Source organism: Rutilus rutilus (assembly GCF_951802725.1).
Source record: "Rutilus rutilus genome assembly, chromosome: 17".
Taxonomy (NCBI): Eukaryota; Metazoa; Chordata; class Actinopteri; order Cypriniformes; family Leuciscidae; genus Rutilus; species Rutilus rutilus.
In genome coordinates this window covers 11,088,164-11,114,428 of record NC_140230.1, presented here as the reverse complement: position 1 = coordinate 11,114,428, position 26,265 = coordinate 11,088,164, and the positions used below count along the sequence as shown (strand labels likewise).

The window sequence follows — 26,265 nt, the reverse complement described above, 5'->3', positions numbered from 1 at the left end:
TTGTTCTTCACAGAGCTGCGGAGGAGGAAGTGTACAAGCCATCCAGAGAGGCAGGATTATGGTCACGTAAGGTGATTGACAGCTGTGTAGACCGAATGAGCGCAGCTAAAAAATGAATGTCACTGCAACCCAGTTTTATCATAAGCTGATACATTTAACCCACATTTATCAAGCTGGAGTCTTTGATATTTCTAATGATACTCAGTTTGTCTCAAACAAGTAAGAGTGTGATGTTTTAAAGTGCAGTGGATGTTAAACAACAAAAATCTGGGGCCGTCTGCAAACTTTGCACGTAAAGGGGTTAACTTAACCCATGTAGTTACCTTACATTACTCAATCCTTTTGTGGGTAAGTACACTGTGAGTACATTGAAAGTCAATGTAAAAACGCAATAAAAAAAAAATGGAACCAAAAAGTGCAATGTCATTGACCTGTATGTCAATTCTCATATCTCCTGGAGACTTATCCAGCCATATTATATTTACTGTACTGGTATTGCTTCAGTGAACCATGTTGTAATTGTTGAGCTAAGGCCCCTCCTTAAAAATCCTCACAGATAATGAAAGACATATGTCATGTAATGCCATAAAACTCCTGACTAATCATGTATGAAATGGGATGACAACCTCTAAGTGCAATCACCTCACAGCTAACATCACAAGAGATGCTAATTGTAATCTAAATTATAAAAGCTTTGAAGTGCAGACACATCTCAAATCATTTAATAAGAATATGTCACACAGACACTTAAAGACAAACATAAAGTGCACAAAATCTGAAAAAGTTTTGTCAGTTATATTTAGGGGCAAATCCTTCAATCAAAAAAGCACTTAGCAGTCATGCTAATTTAAAGCTGAGCAAGTGTAAACAAAGACATTCTTGTTATTGATTGTGTTCTTGTTGACCTTCCTAAATCTGTGATTAACTTACCCATAAACACAAAGATAAACATGGTGGAAAAAAGGAGCTAGTAATGTTGGTTTAAACAAAACAGAAACATACCTTTTCCTTCTAGAGCAAACCAGCATGCAACAATGTAAAACAAGACTCGTTTCTTGTACATCACCTGTGTGCATGAGGTTTGAAAAATGTCATTGACTTGTGAACATTACATCACATTCTTAATCCCTCAAACCATTTTAAAATATCAATTTAAGCTGTTAAACAAACGTAAATAAAGAACAGCGCTCCAGGACCCTAACTCTGACCATGCTGTATGGTTCCATTCCTTCATCTGACTTCTCAAGCTAATCAGTTGCAATACAAAAAGGCGTATATTTACAGACAAATAAAAAAGTGCTTGAGTCTCACATCTTGGCTTTCTGTAAGCTTTAGGGAACTAAGCATAGCGGGCAAGCAACAAGAATAGTGTGGAAGAAGATAGATGCAAATGAACAGAAACCCATCAGGCAGAGGAAGGCGAAAGGTGAAAGAGAAAAGGTGAAGAAGGGATGAACGTCAGTTCACCGGCGTCCAGAGCGCAGCGAGACAGGTGCACAGCAGTAGACTGCAGAAGAAAAAAAGAGAGGAAAAAGCAAATATTGCTTAATTATAATGTAATATTTAGTGTATACTGCTACATTCTGAAGCCTCTAAAAGCCCTTGTAACTGTAATAAAATCAATCTAACACAGCCATGAGTAGTGTATTGCTTTTGTTAAGTGGCTTTATCTATGTGATAATCAAAATAAATACCAAATAATATAGTTCACTGACCTGTCTGTAGACTGTTTAGTCACCAAGCAACTTGGTGCATTAATACAAAATTCAATTGGGTCAGCAATCAAAAATGTGTGCACAATCCAGCCCCACACATGCACACACGCACACACACACACACACACACACACACACACACACACACACACACACACACACACACACACACACACACGCACACACACACACACACACACAAAAAGATAAAATAAAATAGAAAAACAAGCAATTTTTGGGACTGACAACTGCATTTAAATGCAGCAGTGAATCAGCTAAATTATCTTCTGAGTTACTCCAAAAAGTACAATGATTGGCATAGTGGTAACCACAACATTTTGAACTTGCCGCTATAAAACCGAAACATGAATGCCAGCATTTTAACGGTCACCGGGATTTGGCCAAGAAAGAAATGTTCCTGGCTCAAAATATTTTGTTGATCCTGGAACAACATTCCTGTCTGAAAATGTAGTCCTAACCCTTTCCCTAACACTACCCAAAACCTATGCCTAAAATCTATGGAAGCCCATTTCCACCACACTTAAGTATGAGAAATGAGAAACTTTACCATAATTATGACTTAGTATTTCATTATATTGAGAAACGTTCTCATAATAACGACTTAGTATTTCAGAATAATAAGAAACTTCCTCATAATAACGATACACTTTCTCATAATAATCAGAACATTTCTCATAATTATTACTTCTATGTATGTGCAAAACAGCGGAGTGGCATGTTAACGTCATCCGCTGATCAAAGCCGTGTAAATGCGAGAACACAGCAAACATGGCACATTCTGCAAAACAGTTGTTTTTGTTAAAGTCAGTAAAATCTATAATAATTAGAGATGCATCGATGGCACTTTTTCCAGAATGAGTCAGATACTGATACTTTCATTTTTGGTACTTGCCTATACCGATACCTGTATTTTCACTGCATTTGTAATTATTAAAAATATTGGATAGAGAAACCAAAAGAATATGAATCATATAAGTTTGCTTAATTTGTTAAGCATATATATTTCCTTCAGTTACTTCCATGCTTAAGCATGTTAAAAATGTACTGAATGAGCGTCTGTTACTTTTACTCTTCATTCTATTGCTCTATCATATTTGATCTATCATTTAATTGCACAGCACATATTTAGAGCTACTCCAGCAGGACTCAGTGAGGATTGGGTCAGTGGTTCAAATGTTTAGATATCACAATAAAATAAAATATCACAATTCTCTATTCCAATTTTCATATTACAGTAAAAAAAATACTAGCCTAATTAATGTACATTTAAAACATTGTAAGCTGTCAGTAATAAAATAAGAACAAATAATCAAATTACAAATAGCACAAATAAATACAATAAAACAAAAAAGGCTACAAATGAAAAAAGAAAAAACTGTGTTTTGGGTGGTTTTCAGGTAGGTCTAACAGTAGCTAGTTTTCATCATTTGAATAAAGTAATCAAATGTGAAGTAAAACTGCATATATAATATGTGGGGAACCACTAGTTATACATAAATCACATAACAGTTCATGTTTTACAGATCCATTTACTTAATTTACAGCCTTCTTTTTTATCCCCATTATACTTTCTGTTGTCTGTGTTTCTTTGTCTGGACACACACACTGTACACTGCTACGTGGTATCGGTTGCTAGTATTGGAGCATTTTAATGAGTACGAGTATGAGTATCAGAGCACAGTATCTGGCCCGATACCGATACTGGTATTGGTGCATCCCTAATAATAATTATTCAATAAAAATTAATGATACATTATCAGTTAATGAGACGGGCTGTCATAATATATCTTTTATTCATTTCTAAATCTATATAGTATATCTTTTATTCAATAGAAGTCTATGCGAAATACATGTTATATTAACACATAAACCAACACGCTGAAGAAGGCCTGCGAGCCGAAACATCTGTTGTATTATTCTCCTGTGAAAACTGTGAAATGAAGTGACTAAAAGGATTTAGAATTTTGATTTGTGTGTATTTGAGTTGTGCCAAGTTTATTTGTATAAAGCATTTCACCCGAGCCGGTGATTTTAGTTTTGCTTTCTCTGTCAGCGCAAAATCAAATATAGCCTAAATGTCTTGCCCCTGTGGAAGATAAAATTTGCTCTTCAGACCTTTTACAAGAAGTGTTAGTTGCTTGGAACATCAGGAGAAAGCATGACGATATTAGAAAAGAGATGGTCTCTTTCCTGCTCATGTCCCAAGGTCCTTCTTAAAGCGTTGTTTCACTGATGGAAGTGCTAAAATAAACACATGTTTGTTACGAAATGGATGTTTGTTTATTTCTTTGTCATTTTTTTTATATTTCAAAATGTATTTAATTAAGGTACCATGGTAAAAAACAGCCATCATCACAGCCCTAAGAAGATATACTGATAATTCAGCATTCATTTTATTTAGTATTATAGAAAGAACTTTGTAGATTACGCTAATTTTAACAAAAACAACTGTTTTGCAGAACGCGACATGTTTGCTGTGTTCTCGCATTTACACCGTCTGACTAGCGGATGTTGCTAACGTACCACTCCCTTCTGCTCAGCTGCTTGCATAGAAGTAATAATTATGAGACATTTCTTATGATTACGAGTCATTATTATGATAAAGTTGTCCATTATTATGAGAAACTTTCTCATAATGAGATACTAAGTCATATTAATGATAAAGTTTCTCATTATTATGACTTACAGAATCATATTTTTTACTCAAGTGTGGTGGAAACAGGCTTCAATAAAAAAATCAGAGGGAAATGACAGGTGAATAACACTGATGTAGAAGCACCAATTATTAGTAAACCACCGTCAATGGATGCAGCATGCTTTGTTAAGGTTGTTATGAAATCAAAATTCACACTATTTACTTTGTAAGCGCACATTAATGGTACAATATGTACGAATTTTGTATCAAAATATCCAAAAACCACTTGCACAGTGTTATATATTTCTTTAAATTGTGTACTTAAATTATCATTATTACAATATCGTATATACTACTGTCATAGTAACCATAGCGACAGAAGTGGACAACTGCGTAATGTCTAGCAGCAGGCTGTTGTTGTTTCGTTCAAACATTATGGACCATGGCGAGCAGACTTTTGGACAAAAGGAGAAATAAAACGAGGATCAATATCGGCGTGGCGTTTTTGAGATGCAGAGAGCTCCACGTCCCGACAAACTTCGACTTGACACTGAGCTTCACGAGTCACGACTTGACACGCTCTTGCATGTACTTTATTAGACAGGTGAGCAAATGTACATAAAACGAATTAATGTTATATAGCTCAACATGATGAAATGTTAAAAAATATGATCAGTATGTTATTCTAATGTTGCTTACTGCTAGTCTCTTACAACCATAGTACACATAGAATAACATTATAACTTTCAACACACTCAAATGCAGTTTAGTATGATAGTATATAGACCAATGAAACAGCGCTGTGTTACCTCACAATTTTAATTTGTTATAAACTGACCAGTTTGAGTATTAATTAAGCACTTGCGGGTAGTTTGGTAGAATGAAATCTATTCATTCCTTTATATCTGCGGGACTCACGTGTGGCGCTGATATCTGTCTCTCATTAGCAATCACAACTTGCTTCATTCCACAGTCATGTTAAAAAATCATGAATGTATTCGCTCATCCATAAACATTATTAGATCCATCGGCATGACGACAAATTCAATGATTCCGCTTATTCACTGCGTCATCAATCTACGCCTTCGTTATTGTAAGAGGTTAGCGACCCCTAGCTCGAAAAAAATGACATATTGTGGCTTTAAGTAGTAAAAAAAAGTCAGTTGCAACTTCCGGTTCACGCAGGCTTTAATTCTTATTACAGACTGCAAGGCTGGTGAGAGAAAATACCGTGGCAAGAGCTACTGTAGCATACAAATTTGGTAAATCAAGATTCAAATATCTGTTTTTATGGTTTTGTTTTAAGTTAAACCATTTCTAGACTGTATGAGTGCACTGGAGTGTTTATATCATAAAACATACTAAGCGTATTATTTAATATACAAAGGGAAGGGCTACACAATAATATTGAGTCGAAAGTCAATTGAATAAAATTTTAGAGACAGAACCATCCATTTTATAACTATTCACATTAGGGCTGAACGTTTAATCGTAATCGAATCACAATCGCGATTTTAAACGTTGCGATTAGCTTATCGCAAAAGGCTGCGATGTGTAGGGGTGCAACGGATAAAAAAACTCACGGTTCGGATCGTTTCTTGGATCAGAGTCACGGATCGGATCATTTTTTGGATCAGCCAAAAAAAAAAAAAAAAAAGACAATACAAATAAACATAAGTTTTGTCTTTTTGTTTATTAACACTTTAAAATTATTAAATTAAAATATATAAAATCAACAGTGGGTGCGTGACGGGATGTCATAACGTGGCTCAAGCACTTTCAGCATGTTTAAAGCCCTCGTTTTGCCCAACCGAATATGGCCTCATGTCTGCACCTATAAACACACTGATAGCGTTTGTGATGGCTTTAGCCCGGTCTGATTGTGCAACGTTGAGCAGCCTTCGTTTTCACTCATGTCAGTGAAACACCGGGGTGATGTCGCTTCAAATGCGTGGCCATAGGGATGTCCCGATACCACTTTTTCACTTCCGATATGATACCAATGCCGCAGCTTTGGCTAGTTGCCGATACCGATATCAATCCGATATTTTTATTTTATTCTTGAATATAGTCTACAACAACAGTTGATAATGAAAGACTGCCACCCTTTATTCAAAAGGCCTTGAGATATGTTTGGTAATTGTACCTGAATGAATTTAAAATTAATTTGCTATATTTCAGATCAATATATTTGTTTCCTTAAAATTTTAATTAACTTTAACTTTATTCTCATCTGAATTATAAATAATTTATTTCTGTATAAAATAATACTACCATTAAAAACACATTTGATTTTCTATTAGTATTAGTGTTCGATTAGTGCTCTGTTTTAGGACAAGAAATGAAAACCAATGCAATATGATGAATGTCCAAAAGATGAGATAATTTTTGCTTTTAAACAGTGTGTGTGTGATTTTGGTTGGGTGTCAGTTGTAGGTTACAGTTTGACAAGAGTTTAAAGTTTGACAAAAGCACGATTTTGTGTTTTACACAAATATAATTAGGCTAAACACTTTTTGCAGTTTTAATGATGTCCTGTACAAAATGACGGAGTATGTTTTTATGTTTCCACTGTTCGATCGCGCCCGTGCCTCTCTCTCTCTCTCTCTGAAACACACACACACACACACACACACAATCCAGCATTGCAATCTTGACAACGCAGCCTGTTCATTTTGCTGCGTTTACACCAAACGTGAATAGAGCGTCAAATTTGCGTCTAGTTCTATGCTTGAACAGTTTGAATCCATTCGCGCGTCCAAAGCGAATAGGACGCGCCGCGCGCGTATAATGATAAAGCCCGCCGGCCCAAAGTTGCAAGGGTGGTTTTTCGTCTCACAGGCGCTCGAGGGGTGCGAGAAGACCACCATTCAACCCGAAAACAGTCATATAACCATTCCAATATGGTAACTCCAAAAAAGTTACTTAGTTCACCTTTAACAGGTAGGCCTACATTAAAAGGTTTTGCTTCTTCTAATCTAAGAAAGTACAGGAATGAACATAACATCAAGTCTTGGCAATAGAGAGACTGTGTCAGTAGAACTCAGCAAAAAAGCATGCCAAATGATTCAGCTGTGCCAAATATTAATTATGCATTTTGTGAAAACATTGCAAACCAGAGATCTGCTCTTTAAAGAGAATGACTCATTTGTATCCAAACAGAAGTCCAAAATGTTTAATATGACCTCTTACAACACAAGCTGGATGAAGTGGTTTGCCATCACATCAATCTCTCATCAAAGATAGGCAGAGTAAATGGGAAATGATATGTGTTGAAATGAGAACTTCCTTCTGAACCCGTTATAACAAGGACAGTGTGAACCATGAACTTATGGGAAATGAGTCACTGATCAGTCTTCACAGAATTACTATGTGCAGACACACACTAAATTGACATCTAAGGAAAAGCAAAAAGGGATATCTTTAACCATAAACACATTGAGAAGCTTAGAAATGGAAAAGAGGAACAAAGCTAAAAGGAAAAAAGTGAGGGTCCTACATCTGTAGGAGACGAACTCAAGAAAAAAAACAATTGATGAAAAGATATTGTCAGACAAAAAAGCAGAGAGCTTTAAAGAGGGTCTGAAGTTAAAAGTATGGGACCTACACTGAGGGGTGATCTGTACATGATTGTAAGAGGCATCTTGGAAGTCCTCCCAAAAGGAAGGGGAAAGGTTGGAGGTGACCTGGGACACTCAATATAGCCAGTACCTCTTGCCACGCTATTTTCTCTCACCAGCTTTGCAGTCTGTAATAATAATTAAAGTCTGCGTGAACCAGAAATCGCAACTGACTTCAGTGTTTGTCTCGTTTTTCTTTTAGCAATTGATAGCTAACACCTGTCTATGTTAATAATTATGTGAGTATGAGGCTCTTTAGCAGTGGGACACTCCTATTCTGTCGTTACATATAGCTGGTCTGTTACTCAGATACATCAGCTTTTTTTAGTCCAAGAACACTCAGCTCCAGTAAAAAAAAAAACTCCCTGAATGTTTTTTCACCCGTTTGAGTAATCCACCTATTTAGAATACTGGGCTAATTACCAAACACTTCAATGAATAAATAAACTGGGTTAGTTTAGGGGTAGAAAACAGAGACACTGAGCCAGAACCTCTTTCCAGTACTGGTTTGATGATATTCAAAGGACATTTGCAGTTCCTCTGTATGCATAACCTAAACCATAATTCTCTCTTTAAAGATGCATTTTCTCTTTAGAAGAATGAAATCTGAAACATGCTGTTTGCTTAAGCATTGATTTCCTGTGTTGCATACGAGTGAATGCTTAATACTCTCTGTTCAAACAGGAAAGAAAGGACATAGAAAGGACAAATATCACATTGAAGAAGCTACAGAGTTCAATAACTGAGCACAAAGGTGCACTAGTCAACTATACCAAGAGCACAACACTGGCCTGCATAAGACTGTACCATTTACTCCTGAAGAATGATTCAAAGCATCCAAACAGCTTACTAGTGAACTGACTGTAAAGTAACAGCACCAATGTTTTTAGCCAAATCTGGAGGGTGCGTGGTTCAAATCACTGGCCAGTGGCCACATCACAGAGAGTAAAGCATGGTGGTGACATGTTGTAGGTCTGCTTTTATTAGCAGTGAGTGGACGTGTTATTAAATAGAACAATGACTTTTTAGAAAGTTCATCTCTAGAACAATGATCCCAAACACAAAATCAAAGTATCACTGGAGTGTCGAACAAAAAGGCGAATATCCTAAAATGGCCCAGTCAAAGCCTTGATCTTCATCCAAATTAGAATCTGTGGCTCTTCTGAAACAGTTGTATAAATGCCTTTCGACCAACCTGAACAAACTAGAAGAATACCCAAAATAAGCAAAAAATACACCAAAACAGCAGATGCAATGCTGCTATGTATGTACCACTTCTGTCTGGTCTGTTAGTTCAACTTCTCAAAATCTGGAATTATTTCAGTTAGATAAAGCGTTTACATGACATAAAAAAAAAAAAAAAAGAAGCTTTTAGAACATTTTAGAACATTTAAAGTGCATGTAAATCCATTTACTAGGGTGTTGGGTTGAATACTGAAGCACACAACACACATCAGTGTTCTGTTTTTTGTTCAATCAATTTTCTATTTTTTAACATACTGCATTGTAACATTTAAACAATCAGTTAGTTTCAGTTTTTTGGAACAAAATGCCAGTGTTCAGAGATTGGGGTAAGGGTTTTGCAATGCCCTGTATAAATTATCAATGTTATTTACAAAGCATAACTCCAGAGACTGAGGTAGTCAGCTTATGAGTCATTTGGATGTACCAGAAGAAATCAAGGAGCAGAACAACATGAGTGGAGTTACATCAGTCATGACGTGACATCTAAATGTTTACTCATTATCTTGTCCCTCTCCTGTGGAGGTTATCTTGAAGCCAGCAGGAGTTTAAAGAGAAACAATGTTTGTGGGGTGTTTTGAGAAGCGATGGGACAGCATTCAGTAGGTAATATATTAGTCTCAGTAATGCCAGTTCAGCAGCTAACAGAACAAAAGCTCCATTCAATTGATACGTGTCCACTCATGCTGTTGTTATATGTATTTATTACGCGGCTCTGGAATACTTGATGAGCTAATAAAATATTAAAACTCAGTCGAATCAATATTTTGTGTACAGTTATTTAATTATGCCATCCAGTATCGTGGACTCGCTCTCTCTTGTTTCATACACATGAGGACCCCCATGAAAACGATGACCGATATGATCCTCTAATAAATGTTCATAAATAAATAAATAAATGAATAAATAAATACAAACGCAGCTGCTGCCATTTTGTGACAATTGTTTTGTACAATGTTGGATTATAGGACAACAAACAGGTACGATTTTAAAACAATCTGAAATCTGTTTAATCTGAAATCAATATCTCTTATCCCCATAATTATTTACATGGCGAAATTCTGGGTAATAAGTGGTATGACTGTACCATATCCCTTAAATATCCGTCTAGTTTGAACTTGCCACGCTAGCAACTGCTCTCTCCGCGGAAGCTTTGCGTTTAAAGAGCTAATAAAAAATGTAGACTCAGATCAATATTTTGTGTCTAATTGTTTACTTATGTGGCAAGTAGCCGTGTAATAAGCAGGATAATGTACATCCAGCCGGTTGTTATCTGAGAATAACCCCCTTCAGGCTGATGGAAGATACCTCCGCTTCGTGTCAGGGTCCTCATCACCCTGTCAGGGTTTATTCTCAGATAAGAAACAGCTGGATGTACATTATCCCTTACTTGGTCTTGGCAGAATAGATCTGCTACGCTGCTGCTGATTATTGCTGTTTATGTAGGTCATTGCTATAATATATATAATAAAGGGTAATAAAAACTTAAATAAGTTATATTATATACATTTAATTAAATAAGTTGCTCCCTGCTGTCAAGAAAAGGAAATTAAGAACTGAAAAAATCTAAAGCGTTTGTCAAGCATATTCACTTTCAAAATCTGCAAAAATTCATGGAGGTTTCTATCATTTAAATGACTACAAAAATGACTTGAATATTAGCTCATTAGACATGATAATCTGAATTACTGTGATGAATGAGCTCAGTGATAAAGCAGTGTAGTAATGCTTGAACCAAGGCCACAGTGGGGAGTTTTTGATCTTTAAATTAGAATGACATTTTATTAACAGTAAATTCATACAGATTGTAAACTATATGCTGGAAAGATGGAAAGTTTTAAGACGATTATAAATGTACTACTCCCCTTCTATTGCCCCACTAAGTGGCCTGGCTGTTATCTAAATCAAACCTAATAAAGCTTTTTTACCAATACAGATAAAAACAAAACCCCTGCTATGAGAGGCCAAAGTTTGATGGGTCTTCTACTTTCCTAAGGCCGGTCAGTGGGTGTGGCTAGGAGGCTCATCAAGGGACTGATGTCCACCTGTTCTTCCCTCTATAAAAGCTTAGGCTACGTTCACTCTGTCAGTCCAAATTCGATTATTTGTGTATCCGATTTGAATCTGATCTAATATTATTGATGTTCACACTGTGTATCGCAACTGTTCAGATCCAATTTGTGTGTCCATGCAGCTCTTTCATTTTCTGAAATATCTGCATTGGTTTCTATGGCAATGATGTTGCGTTGGTAGGCATAAGCCAAAAACGACAACAACCGCAACATGGTGGGGTTTGCAATAGAGATATTGAGCCGTGCGCTGGACTACGCGTCTTCTGAGGCAGCGGCAGAACCGGAGGCTGGTATGCACAGCTTTTTTCCATGCTGTTGTCTCCACTATATTGTCATTTTCTGCTCGTCTGGCACTTTGCAACAACAGCTTTGTTTTCGGCAGCGACTTTTAGCATGTTTCCTATAACAACGTCTGACATTTGCATTTTAAGCAGCGTGAGAAAGTCACACGAAATCTGATCAGATCAGTCAGACTGAAACGAATTTCCAGAAATGCGATTTGAATAGGATGTACATATGGATGTAGCTTGAAACAGATTTGTAAAAAATGCATTTCATGTGATTTTCTTGCTGTTCACATTAGCTAATTCTGATCGGATTTCTATCGGATATGCACAAAAATTGGATTTGGACTGACAGTGTGAACGTAGCCTTAGGCTTTGCTAGTGTTGAAAGAGCTTGCTTCTGGTTGATTAGTGTTTGATTTTGTTTTTTGTTTGTTTGTTAGTTTAAGTATTTAATATTAGTATTTAGTTTTCTATCTTTGATAGACTAACATCCATGCACCAGACAGACATTAAAGATGACCATGTTTTCTTGTTTTTATTATATTTTTCTATTTATGTTAATTAATGTTCATTCTTGCAAACCAACTCACTATGTCCTCCATTCATTTGTCACCGCTTTGAGCTGGTCATGACAAAAGTGAAAGGGAAATGGACATGAATTACAAAATCTACTGTGTTAAAGTGTTTTTTTTTTATATATATGCTGACTTCTTAATCCTGTCCTAAATATTTTAGACAATGTTATTAAATTGAATATATATATATATATATATATATATATATATATATATATATATATATATATATATATATGTATACTGCATAAAGTATTCCTTGTTAAAAGAAGCTGGGAATGTGGCTCACTGTGTTTTGGTTTGATCCAGCGAGAGTGGAAATAAGAGACAAGGAAAGAGAAAATGGCCTTTTACCTTTATGCTGTCCTCTGGGGTTTCACCCATTAAGACAACTGGGTTAAGCAGCATTTTACACCAACTATTTTGAAATGGCACTGCTTTCGACCCTGAAGTCAGGTGCTACATTAACCCTTAAATGTATAACGTGTGAAACAATGCGGTGCTCACATGTTAGGCCAAGCTGTTTAGCAACAGACAAGCAATTATAAACTAACCAATGCTCATTTCATTAAATATTCATGCAGTTTGTATTGTTTCTGAAGTTTAAAATGTCGAATAGAGATGGCAAACAATCTTCACCTATATGGTTTTTGCAGTATCTTTCAAAAGACTTGGGACATTCACAGCGGATTTACAGTTCAAGTTGACTTTTCCAAAGATAGACAAGCTGTTAATAAACTAGGTTGTGTTTCATGCTGTTTTCCAATCAATGTTATTAACCTCATGAATATGCAAATATATGATGTTATAAATGTCATAAAAATCAAAATTCGAAACCTAAATACTACCGATACTGCGCTCTGGTACTTGTACTAATTAAAATGCTCTGATACCAACAACCGATACCACACAGCATGTGTACAGTGTTTGTGTCCCGACAAAGAAACACCAACAACAGCATAACAGCAAAATACAAACCAGTGTCTGTGATATTTCTTTCCAGAAGTTATGACTGATAAAATGTCTTTATACTAGAGTTGCTGGTGTCTCTTACCCCGTCAGACAAACGTCAATGCAGGCGTCTATAGTTGTTGCGGTCTGAGTGCTTTTGTTGCTTTTCCGCCTCTTACATTAATTTTACAACAGTCAAACAATGGCCAACTAGTGGAAGAACTAAGTAGCACAAAATAAAAATAAAAATAAATGCGCATGTGTGATCTGAGTGTATGGAGTACTATGCGCAGGTAGACAAATTTGGGCTGCGTGTATACGGTGTGCACGTACTATGCTGATGACAGAATTTTATGTTACACACACTATACGCATCCTTTACTGAATGTGTAAAAAAAAAAAAAAAACGAAGTATACTTTGGCCTTTATTTGTACGTTGGAAACTGTTTACTGTATATTACCAGGGATATCTTGGCTGGGGGGTTGTATGTTGTGCTCTCAGAAATCAGTGACATGTTATAAAGTTGGCCTGGAGCTGAAACTTAATATACTGGTCTTGTTTACCTGTTGCTCCCCCTCTAACACTCTAGATTCAATATTAAACTGATTTAGTGTGAGAGAGTGAGTGAAGGAGATGGTGAGTTGATGTGAAACTCAGCATGCACTTTTAGACATGCAGCTTCTGGTGTCAATTTAACATTATCTTTCCATTTATAGGTCATGTGTTGAACAGGAACTTGTTGAAATGCCAGCATCGGCAATTTGCAAGCTTAAAGAGCAATAATAATGCTGAAAAGTTAAAGCTAATTCTGTGGCTAGATTCTGTTTACAGTACTGCATTTTACATTCATTTTTTTATGGATATCTCCAGAAACAGAGATTGTTACATTACCTATTCCACTATTACGGTTATTCTCCATCTCTTCCATTTTTAGCTCCATCTCTAGCACTGGGTCTTCAGGTGTTAGATCCTCTGAACTTGGACCTGGTTTTTGTTCTGGCATAGTGAGAGGAGCTGCTTCTTCCTTGTGCTCAGGCTCTGGTTCAGGCTCTGGTTCAGGTTCTAGTGAAGATGTGGTGTATGCAGCTATCACATGAGCCTGATGTGTGATAGGTTCTTCAGCAAGACTGCTGCTACTGGATCCTGCAGCTGCATCATCACCGCTGGAGCTACTGCAGATGGACCTGGCCGGCTCTGAATCCTCAATACTATGGCTTAGATCAGAGTCATCAGCGGGAGTTGAGGCTCTGGGAGCAGGCAGCAGGGTCCTTTCAACTGGCATGGGGTTGCAGGAAGCCCGCACAGGTGCAGTATGCACAGAGGTGGAAATAACTGGCTCGGGTGTACTGGGGGGCGGTGTGGGTGGAGGTGCTGGAGCCTTCCGCTTCTTTAGCTGGTTGTATGAGGACGGAGAGCCGAGGTTTATCTATAGAGGGGGACAGAAGACAAATGTTTGAATGTATGGTACTTCAGGGTGGTTCAGGGTGTTGCTATGTGGTTGATAAGATGTACTGAGTGTTTTTTCTTACTGATGTCATTACTAGAATGTTGTGAGTGCATGTGTTGCTTACTATCTTAAGTAAAGGCACTCTATGTCTCTGTTTACACATGGGACAAACATGTGTTTGATGCAAGTGTATCAGACTTGTCCACCATACAAGCCTGGTGAAAATGCACCCAAGGCACATTTTTGGTGGTCTAATTTGGCACACTACCATTTAAAAGATTTATTTGAAAGATTTCTTTTTTACTTTTTTTTTGTTTACTTTTATTCAGCAAGGATGGATTAAATTTATCAAATGTGACAGTTAAGATGTTTTTCGTTCATTCAAATAAATGTTGCTATTTCTATTAATAAAAAAAACTGTTGCGCTGCATCCCCAAGGGGCTATGGGGAATGCATCCGGCATGACAGGTGTCTAAAGCATGAGTCTAAACACGACAATGAACTTGACACTGGCAGGCAGCAGGCAGCAGCCTATGACGTCACCACTGGTGCGACTGAGTATAAAAGGGCACCTGTGAAATACATCATCCTCTTTTTTGACTTCAGGAGACTGTTTGTTTGTACATGTGTGAGGAGCATGCGCGTTTGTGCGCATTGCGAGGATTTCTCAATGAAAAGCTCCGTTCGTGCCGTCCCTATTCTCGAGGGATGTGGGACGTGCATTTGGGTGGAATGCTGTCGACTCTCCTAAGAAGTGGGATGCGCTAGGTATGATGCTTACGCAAGACTGACTACAATAGACAGGCAAGGAGCTTTTTCTTTTCTGGAAAGGAAGGACTCTAGAAAGAGTCGATATCATAAGGCCTCTGTCCTCCGAGCTCAGCCTGGGTCTAAGTTGTTAGGCTCTCTGTGAGCCTCCTTGGTCACTGCTTTTGAATTAGACCCTATTTAGGCCTCCTCTCACTATAGAGAGTCGTTCTATTAGAGTCCACCGCTCCTCTGAGCTCTGCCCATTATTTTGTCAGGCTGCTAGCCCTGTTAAGTAGGTTCCTTGACAGGCATAGGACATAGTGTATTCGTCCTATGAGCTCAGCCATAGGCTAAGTGATTAGGCTCTTTGTGAGCCTCCTTGGCTGCTGTGAACATCGCTAGGCCTCCTCTTGCTATAGGGTATTATTTTATTGAGGCCTCCGCTCCCCCAGAGCTCCGCTAGGAAAGCAATTGTTCGTTTTAGGCTCTCTGTGAGCCTCCTTACAAGATAGCCTGATTGTGGCTTGTTGTTCTCTTGTTTGAGGCCTCCACTCTTCAGGACTTCCTGAACAGAAGGCCTGAAACACTGCGTCCCTTTGCCATGCTTTTGGTATTCCTGCACAAATCTCCTTCAGAAAAGAAGTGGATGACGTATTTCACAGGTTCCCTTTTATATTCACGGTCGCAGCAGTGGTGACGTCATAGGATGCCGCCTGCCAATGTCAAGTTCATTGTTTGTTTAGACTCATGCTTCAGACACCTGTCATGCCGTAGGCATTCCCCATAGCGACCCCTAGGGGACGCAGCGTCTCCTAACCATGGTGACATGAGTAACCTGAGACGTTTTCAACATTGATAATAAGAAATGTTAGCATTTTATCATGATTTCTGAAGGATCATGTGACCCCAAGTGTATAAATGCAAATGCATTTTTTGTTATCCACATTCAGCTATGTAAGTGAAATATAATGATACTAAAATAAAATCTTATACATCACTTTGATGGACTGAGTTATTACTGTAACCCGATGTGTTGTGGTTGCTTTGCTTTTGATTGCCTCCCAATTTAAAAAACAATACACAATTATGTATGGAATTATTTCACTGGATTATACTTGGAAGTTGTTTTTTCCCCCAAAGAGAGCACTTTAAAAAGTGTCTCCCCTTTTCTTCACATCTTGTGTGAAGAACCAATGTAAATTCCATGTGTAAAAATGGCCAACAATATTTTGGTCTCTGTATATGACTTGAGTCCCTCCAAGTCTGATCATTTAGGAAAGTAATAAAACACAATATTCTTCAACAAAATCCGAAACCAGTATAAACAATTGCAACAGTGAAGCTTCCATTAACAAGCCCCACTAATATAGAAGGCAAAAATGCTTTATGAGTTGCAAATGTAAACTGAAAGTAAACAAAAGACAAGCAACTTGCCCAGAGATGGAAGAGATATAATAGAAGGATGTAAACTTCCATTGGGGTCAATTTTAGATCACATCAAGATTGAACAGAGTTTTAACTTAAAACATGACATCAGTAAAACAAGTTCCTCTCAGCTCAATGATGTAAATCTATATCATGAAGGGTGAATCACAGCCCTGCAGCGCAGATGTAATCAGATTTCTGGCAAATTCAGAACATTGTCAGAATGGGAAAAACAAATAAAATAAACTCGATTTTTAAAGACGAAACATTATAGATAGTAAAAAGAAGCCACTCTCCCTTTAAAAGGGCCTTTTTTTTAAATCAGCTTGCATTGTATTGATTGGTAAGCACAGCTTTATAGAGTGCTACAAGTTGGTAAGGAAATACAAAAATCCACACTAGTATTTAAGAATCGAATAGCTGCAAACATCGTAATTTCTGTACTGTACTGTACATAAATCAGCTTGCTTTGGCATGTCGAGACACCAGCAGTCAGCCTAAAAGACTCAATAGGCTCTATGCACGATCGCTTTCGCGTTTTGTCTCAGCCCGCCCAGTTACATCCGGTGCTGCGTCGTAAGCCGTTTTTGCATTAGGTGGAGATAATGGCAAATTACACTCGCTGTTTACAAGAACTTCCAGCAGTTAACGTGAATGATGTGAACGAATTTCTGAGAAAATTAATTTTATGAAAGTTTTGCCGCTTTTGCTATAGAAGGCGCTATGCGGAAGTAAAGACGCTGGCTGAGATTCTACAGGAAATACGTCAGCAGCGTTCGTGCATAGAGCGTATTCCAGTACAATTCCATGTATGAACCAAGAAATCAAAAACAAGCTACAGTATGTTGGAAATGAACAAGCTTAGGAGGAATGTTCTTGGGTACATGCATGCACAAATGTGGGTCAGGGGTGAGAAAAACATTGAACTACATGACATTCACACTCTGTATGTTGAGGACAAAAGAAATGGGTCAACATTGACTGTTTTAGCATTTGTTTAACAATTGCCTCCCTTTTGTAACTATTCATGTTCCGCTACTTCAAATCAATTGCAGCAGTTTAATTGATGCTTGTTCTGTGAACCCAACAATGCTTTGGTGAACCTCAGTAGCATGTGTGCAGAACACAGTAGTAAATTATAAACATGAACTAAGATTAATAAATGCTTTAGAACAAGTGACCTCTTGTGAACACACATTGTTTCCGGACAGAACACTCATTGTTTACAGTTGTTTCCGGACGGCCCGTTTTCACTGTTGCACAGCGGTTTCCTGTCTGCCTGAGTGAATTGCATTTGTAGCTCTGTATAGCTTTGTTTTAAAACTCTATGTTCTTTCTTGCCTGCCATTTATATTGGTTAATATAATTTAATCAGCATTATATATCTGATATTATCTAATATTGTCTGTCACATTGATCTGACATCGCTAGTTTTAATCTAAATCGCTATCGCACTCACAATTTAATTTGTCTATTCTATTGTGGTTTATTTTCCTATATGCTTGTAATTAAGTGTCTTTGTTCTTTACTTGTATCCTAAGAACCTTATTTAAAGGACACCTATTATGCAAAATTCACTTTTACATGGTGTTTGAACATATAAATGTGTGTTTTACCCTATAATGATAAAAATCCACCCAGTGCTTTTTTATAAATCCCCATAATTCATAAGCAGTGTCTCAGAACAAGCCGTTCTCAGATTCGGGGCAAAGTGACATAGATTTGCACAAGCCCCTCTCACGACTGTTGACGGACACTGCCGTTTTAGCGTAGACTCACCCTGAGTGAGCTGTAAACAGTCTGCCATTGTTTCGACGCCGGTGTTGTGCCGAATTTCGACCCCCTGCCAAATTATTACCCCCCTCGTTGAAATCAGTACCTGATTGCCTAATCCTAACCCCACCCCTAATCCTAACTCCTCCCCCACAACTAATCCAAAACCTACCAATGCTAGCGAGGTAATAATTTGGCAGGGGTCGAAATTCGGCACAACAATGGAACAGCTGTAGACAAGAATGTCTCCTAAGCGATTGAGGTGTTTTGTTATAAGATGTAAGAATGAACATAGCAGTCTTCATTTACTCTCGCTGTTACTCAAGGATGGATCTGTACCAACAGTTTGTGATCCAGCTTATAGTCTCCGGATCGATACTGGTCACGGCAATGATGAAAGGGAGAGCGCGCACTTTATTACAGTTCATCTGAGTTGTTTTACCGATATAAAGTTTACCAGTTTATTTAGCACCCCCTGAAAAGGTGTGATATACAGTGAGGAAAATAAGTATTTGAAAACCCTGCTATTTTGCAAGTTCTTCCACTTGGAAATCATGGAGGGGTCTGAAATTGTCATCGTAGGTGCATGTCCACTGTGAGAGACATAATCAAAAAAAAAAATCCAGAAATCACAATATATGATTTTTTAACTATTTATTTGTATGATACAGCTGCAAATAAGTATTTGACCCTCAAAGACCTGTTAGTCTGCCTTTAAAATGTCCACCTCCACTCCATTTATTATCCTAAATTAGATGCACCTGTTTGAGGTCGTTAGCTGCATAAAGACACCTGTCCACCCCCTACAATCAGTAAGAATCCAACTACTAACATGGCCAAGACCAAAGAGCTGTCCAAAGACACTAGAGACAAAATTGTACACCTCCACAAGGCTGGAAAGGGCTACGGGGAAATTGCCAAGCAGCTTGGTGAAAAAAGGTCCACTGTTGGAGCAATCATTAGAAAATGGAAGAAGCTAAACATGACTGTCAATCTCCCTCGGACTGGGGCTCCATGCAAGATCTCACCTCGTGGGGTCTCAATGATCCTAAGAAAGGTGAGAAATCAGCCCAGAACTACACGGGAGGAGCTGGTCAATGACCTGAAAAGAGCTGGGACCACCGTTTCCAAGGTTAGTTGGTAATACACTAAGACGTCATGGTTTGAAATCATGCATGGCACGGAAGGTTCCCCTGATTAAACCAGCACATGTCAAGGCCCGTCTTAAGTTTGCCAATGACCATTTGGATGATCCAGAGGAGTCATGGGAGAAAGTCATGTGGTCAGATGAGACTAAAATAGAACTTTTTGGTCATAATTCCACTAAACGTGTTTGGAGGAAGAAGAATGATGAGTACCATCCCAAGAACACCATCCCTACTGTGAAGCATGGGGGTGGTAGCATCATGCTTTGGGGGTGTTTTTCTGCACATGGGACAGGGCGACTGCACTGTATTAAGGAGAGGATGACCGGGGCCATGCATTGCGAGATTTTGGGGAACAACCTCCTTCCCTCAGTTAGAGCATTGAAGATGGGTCGAGGCTGGGTCTTCCAACATGACAATGACCCGAAGCACACAGCCAGGATAACCAAGGAGTGGCTCTGTAAGAAGCATATCAAGGTTCTGGCGTGGCCTAGCCAGTCTCCAGACCTAAACCCAATAGAGAATCTTTGGAGGGAGCTCAAACTCCGTGTTTCTCAGCGACAGCCCAGAAACCTGACTGATCTAGAGAAGATCTGTGTGGAGGAGTGGGCCAAAATCCCTCCTGCAGTGTGTGCAAACCTGGTGAAAAACTACAGGAAACGTTTGACCTCTGTAATTGCAAACAAAGGCTACTGTACCAAATATTAACATTGATTTTCTCAGGTGTTCAAATACTTATTTGCAGCTGTATCATACAAATAAATAGTTAAAAAATCATACATTGTGATTTCTGGATTTTTTTTTTTTATTATGTCTCTCACAGTGGACATGCACCTACGATGACAATTTCAGACCCCTCCATGATTTCTAAGTGGGAGAACTTGCAAAATAGCAGGGTGTTCAAATACTTATTTTCCTCACTGTATTTGTTTACTGTTAGTTGTTTAACGAGTGTTTTGTGTAATTCGCTGTGTATGTTGATGATAATGAAAGAGAGAGAGAGAGAGAGAGAGTGCACTTTAATGCGCACTTCTTATACTGTGTTTACTCAGCTCTTACAGTGATTGTCTGGAGTAAAACTGACGCTTCATATTTTGTGTGATGTACAATAAACTTCATTAAACTCATCAGCATATTTGTGGCCATCATTCAGACGGGGTCCGCTACAGCAGGCTTGTATTAATAGTGGATAAAATCAGATGACAAATAAGTTATAACCGTAATTGAACTAAACTAGACCTGTTCTATCTCCATACAGCATATATTCTTTGGCTCTGTGGGCATAATTGTCCGACTCCGCTACTTAGAGGAGCTTGTGAGGCTCCGCCCGCTGTACCGGCAGCAGCAGCTCATTTGCATTTGAAGAGACACACACTAAAACGGAGCATTTTTCTCAGCCCCAAAAAGTGACAATTTAAACATGGTGTAAAAAATTATCTGTTGCGTATTTTGAGCTAAAACTTCACATACACACTCTGGGGACATCCGAGACTTTTTTTACATCTTGTGAAAAGGGGCATAATAGGTGCCCTTTAAAGCAAAAATAACCATATTGTGCTATATATTGTTATTGTGAAAAAAATAAAATAAAATCACTTGTATCATTATATTAGATTTTGGTCTTTTCACCAACTCCTAGATTATATATACAAAAAGTGAGCAAAGAGCGCTACTTTAATGACTGAAGCTGTCAATCACTTCAGTTGCAGCTTCCAAATGCAGTGGTCAACGCAGCAAAATTGCTTTGTAATTAGAAGCCTTTGATGTTCTTTAGATTAAAGAGCAAAAAAGGAATTTTCAAATCAGTTCTGCATAGTTGCTGGAGTCAAAGACAATTTAAACTATATTTCAATTCATTTTCAATTCAGTACAAATGCAGAAAAGGTTTCAAAAAGTATACAGAATCACTGTAGGCCTAGTTAAATAAAAATCATGTCTAAGCCATCATATGTTGCATGATGTATGTACATAATACATGGATCCTCATGGGGCTCTTAATCTGTGTGTGCACCACACACTTAACCTCTGACCTTTAATCTACAACCGAGCAGCACAATGTATGATTTCACTCCTCCGGCATGTTAAAGTTTTAATGTAAAGCGGATGAGAGAAGGGATGGAAGGAGTGCTTAATTACAGGCTATGAAGGCCAGGGTCTAACCACACTCACACAGAGCAGTTGGGTTACATTTCACAGCAGGCTGGCTGATCATTCATCTTCCTGCTCCCTCCGTAACACTGAGCACTGCTTCACCTTTCCCCTACATTGTGCTCAGAATGGCAAACACACAGCAACACAGCGTGCTCTAGGTTGTTCTTATTCATTCATGCACATGCATGTATGCAATCACAATCAGGGTTTTTCAGAAAAAGACCTTAGATTTTTGGGAAACGTATGTCTTTAACTAGCTTAGCCAGCAAGATTTCCCTGCTTAACTAACTGCACCAGACTATGCTGGTTGATCAGCTTCACTATCTTCAACAGTTTAGATGAAGAGCATCATGCTGTTTCACCAGCTAGACCAACACTAGCCGGCATGGAACTTCACACTGGTATTGTGCAAGATTCTCTATCACTAATACTGGGTTGAGTTCTCTTTCTCTTCTTGCAAGAAGCGTCTTCTTGCAGTTGAATGGACAAATACAAAAAGATTTTTTCAAAATATCCTCATAAACATTTGTTTTTGTCTATTAAACAGATAGATGTCTATTTGTCTATTATTTTGTCACCATAAACAGCTGAGCAGGAAAACGCTCAACTATTTGTAACAGTATATTGGATCAGTGCATTCGGCCTTAAAGTGACAGCAGATATATATATATATATATATATATATATATATATATATATATATATATATATATATATATGTATATAGTGCTGTCACTAAATTTATAAATTTAATATTTTGTTATTACTTTTGTAGCAAATAAACCTGTGGTAATTTTCCACACAGTCTCCTGTAATCTCTCTCTCCATCTTTCCATGGCCTCTCACATACATTTGTAAATTATTAAGTTATATATTGAGATATATATATCAAATGAATATCATATGAATATCAAACCCCAGGAATAATCCTTAATCCTTAATCCTGAGGAATGTGGGGCCTGTGATGAATTTTGAGAGGACTGCTAAACCCTGAACTATTTAATTACTCTGGCCTGTACCCTGGTCATGAGCTGGAATATTTAATTTAACCCGTTTTCATGGTGGGACCACACACAGTTCATCACACACACATACACACACACACACACACACACACACACACACACACACACACGTTTGTTTTCAATCTACTGACTTTTATTGTTTTTATACTGAGCTAATGGTATTTTAATCTCTTACTCCTAAATATTTCCCTCACACAAACCTTTTTGCATTTTACATTTTCATCTTTTAGATTGTCCTTTTGATGGTCACTTGGTTTCTATTTCTGCAACGTTATTCAGGGTAACCCTGCCCACACCGAAAACGTATTGCATTGCAACATTAGCACCACCATCCAGGGGAGAAGAAAGAGGTTTCCTACCCAATACCTAAACTTAACAACTACTTTACTAACTATTAACAAGCCGTGATTAGGAGTTTTTTGGGGCAAAAGTCATAGTAAATAGTTAGTTAATATTGAGAATTAATCTAATCTAAAGTGTGAGCAATATTTCAGTGGCAAGCATTTTTAGAAGTGTAATTTTGATCCAATGAGTTTTCAGTTTGGACAAAAATAAACATTTGTCGCTGGAATCGCGTTGTGTTGGCAAGGATGCAGAGCCAAGTTTTAGGGGTTACTGTTTGTTTTTTGTTTTTGTTTTTTTAGATAAACATCAACATAGTTGATTTGTTCAATTTTACATTAAAAAATTTTTTTAATAAAAAAACAATTTGACATGAAGATTACTGTTGTCAGCATTTGTGTAAATCAGGTTTTTTTTTTATTGTTTTTACAAATCTTGACTTTAAAGAAATTTCTCTTCTCACACAAAAAGTACCCTTAATCCTCAAAGTAAACCTAAACAAACATCCATAAAGAGGTTTGCTTTGGCAAAAGGATTCATTCACACAAAACACAATGTCTCCCTCCTTACAAACATAGAAAAAGAGAGTTGTGCTGTAAACCGTGTGGTCTCGTGTCAGTGCCACACTTCTTTGTTGTGACCGTTTTATTTTTATCGGCCTATTCCAGGTCACATTTAGATCTCCACAGTGTTTCCTAATCAGTCATAAATCCAGCCACCACTGAGAAAAGCCAAGAAAACACATCTAAGAGACCAGCGTGTCAGTCAGAGTTACAGGGCCACAGTCAGATCTGTTTGGGAAGGAGGAGGGATGTGGAAAAAATAAACCACTTTGTGGCCTTTCTAGATTTCTCCAGTGTGTAACTGCAACATGCAGTTGTCTATGCAGAATAATCCAAAGGGTGTGACAATAGCCAGAAGGTATCAGTGACTGCGATCACCTTTTACTTTGTGAAACAGACCTCCTCCATCCTCATGCAAACTATTTTCTACAACTGAAGAATCTTTTATTTTATTTAAAAAATTTTTATATGTAGTAAGACTATTTAAATTGAAAGGCCAATGACTAATTTATCGTCTGCAGGCTCTCCTTCACAGACTGAAAAGGAGCTAAAAAGAAAATAACACAAATCAATCTTTTTACTTCACAAGTTTTCATTTAGCAATTTAGTTTGCTCAGAAGTTATATATAGCATATATGAGTATTTTACATTGTTTTCTCTTGATGTCGACATTAGCCATTGAAAACCCTATGATAGGTAGACCATTATAGCGTAACTGTTTTACAGGTTAACTTAGGAAATGATGGCACACTAGAAGTTCTAGTCACTGTAATGGTAAAGATATTCAAGAATTAACCATGGAAATAGGCCACAACATCTACAAAATGGTAAAAGCATTGTGTCACTGCAGCTGCTGTTAGAAGCTCAAGTTCCCATAGAAAGTTATAGGTATTTTTTGATTATCTACTAAGCAACCATCCAGAACAACCTCAAAGCAACGAGCTAAAACCACAACAAACACTTTAACAACCACAAAGTAACATCCTGCAGTCTTAATTCGCCAATTGCTGTTACTGGATAATGGAGTCAGTGAGTCTGAAACAAAGCTATTGCATCGCTTCAGAAGACTTGTGCAAGAGCTGTATGTACCACTTTTATTTTAACTTGATAACTTTATTTACATTAACGCTTGTCTGCTTGTCTGGGACAAGTGGATTTTTTGAAGGGGCAAGTAAAAGAGAATTTTACTTGCGCGACCGAACAAGTAGCCTGATTAAAACGGCAATTACAAAAAATAACTAGGGAATCACAAAAACGAGAGAATGATTCTGATTTTATTACATTTAGTGTAAGTGGCGATTGATAGTGGATAATATTACATAATGTATCTCCTCTCGTTTTTATATTTATAACAGATGACACTAGGGGTGGAACGGTACATGTATTCGTATTGAAGCGAAACGGTACGGGCGTCACGGTTCGGTGCTTAAATTTACAAGGAGAATACACAGTATTTTAATAAATAAAACTCGCGTGCAAATTAATTAATGTAATGCGGAACTACTGTTAGATATGCGGGTTCTGGGACACCTAATCTGTAGCCCCGCCTTAGCTCTGAAGCAGGCTGTGATGCAAAGATTGCAATGCTGGAATATACATATAGAGAGAAAGAGAAAGAGAAAGAGAAAGAGAAAGAGAAAGAGAAAGAGAAAGAGAAAGAGAAAGAGAAAGAGAAAGAGAAAGAGAAAGAGAAAGAGAGGCGCGGGCGCGATCGAAAAGTCGCAAAGTTAGTCGAAACATAAAAACATACTCCGTCATTTTGTTTATACAGGACATCATTCAAACTGCAAAGTGTTTAAGTTACTGTTAATTAAATTTTTAAGGAAAACAAATATATTAATCTGAAATGTAGCAAATTAATTTAATTCATTCAGGTACCAAACATATCTCAAGGTCTTTCTGTCTTTTTATTAATTTAATTAATAAACTAATTATATAAAACTATTGTCAGTGCACTACAAATAAACTGGTTCTATGCCTTTACTTTATTAATAAAACTTATTTAAAAAATACAAGGCTTAAGTACTTTATTTTCCTTTGGTGGTACAGCCTGAGACATGCACAAGCCTTCTGCATTTTTGTTTTGCTTTTCCCTCCATTGTACTGAACTCGTACCGAACCGTGATGTCAGAACCGAGGTATGAACCGAACCGTGACTTCTTTGTACCGTTCCACCCCTAGATGACACAGTTAAGCAACATCCCACGACCAAGAGTGCTATTTTCCTGAATACCATCACAATTGAAAATGTGACACTGATTTCATACAACAGTTCAAACAAGTAGTTAATATTAAGTCACTTACATTTTAGATGCAATATTAACTGTTTCGAACAAAGATCACAGCAGAACCATAGTGCATCTCACAACACTTTCAACACTCATTGCCGTGTTTCATTACTGAATGATTCAGCGTTCTGAATCTTAAGTCAAAGATTAAATGACCCATTCATAAACAACTGCCTCATTCTTGATATGATTGAGGCATCTGTGCCTTTGTTCATATGGACATCTGACTGCTAAGTA

General features: G+C 37.6%; 1 protein-coding gene across 7 annotated transcripts in view; it reads right to left on the bottom strand.

Moving 5' to 3' along the window:
- cobl (cordon-bleu WH2 repeat protein) overlaps nucleotides 1–26,265 on the bottom strand; it is a 115,532-nt gene that overhangs the window by 14,828 nt on the left and 74,439 nt on the right. For all 7 annotated transcript variants that reach the window (XM_084385536.1, XM_084385540.1, XM_084385539.1 and 4 more), the window contains one exon: nucleotides 14,011–14,545. In XM_084385536.1, coding sequence (XP_084241662.1) covers nucleotides 14,011–14,545 — 535 coding nt within the window. The remainder of the gene's footprint in view (nucleotides 1–14,010; nucleotides 14,546–26,265) is intronic.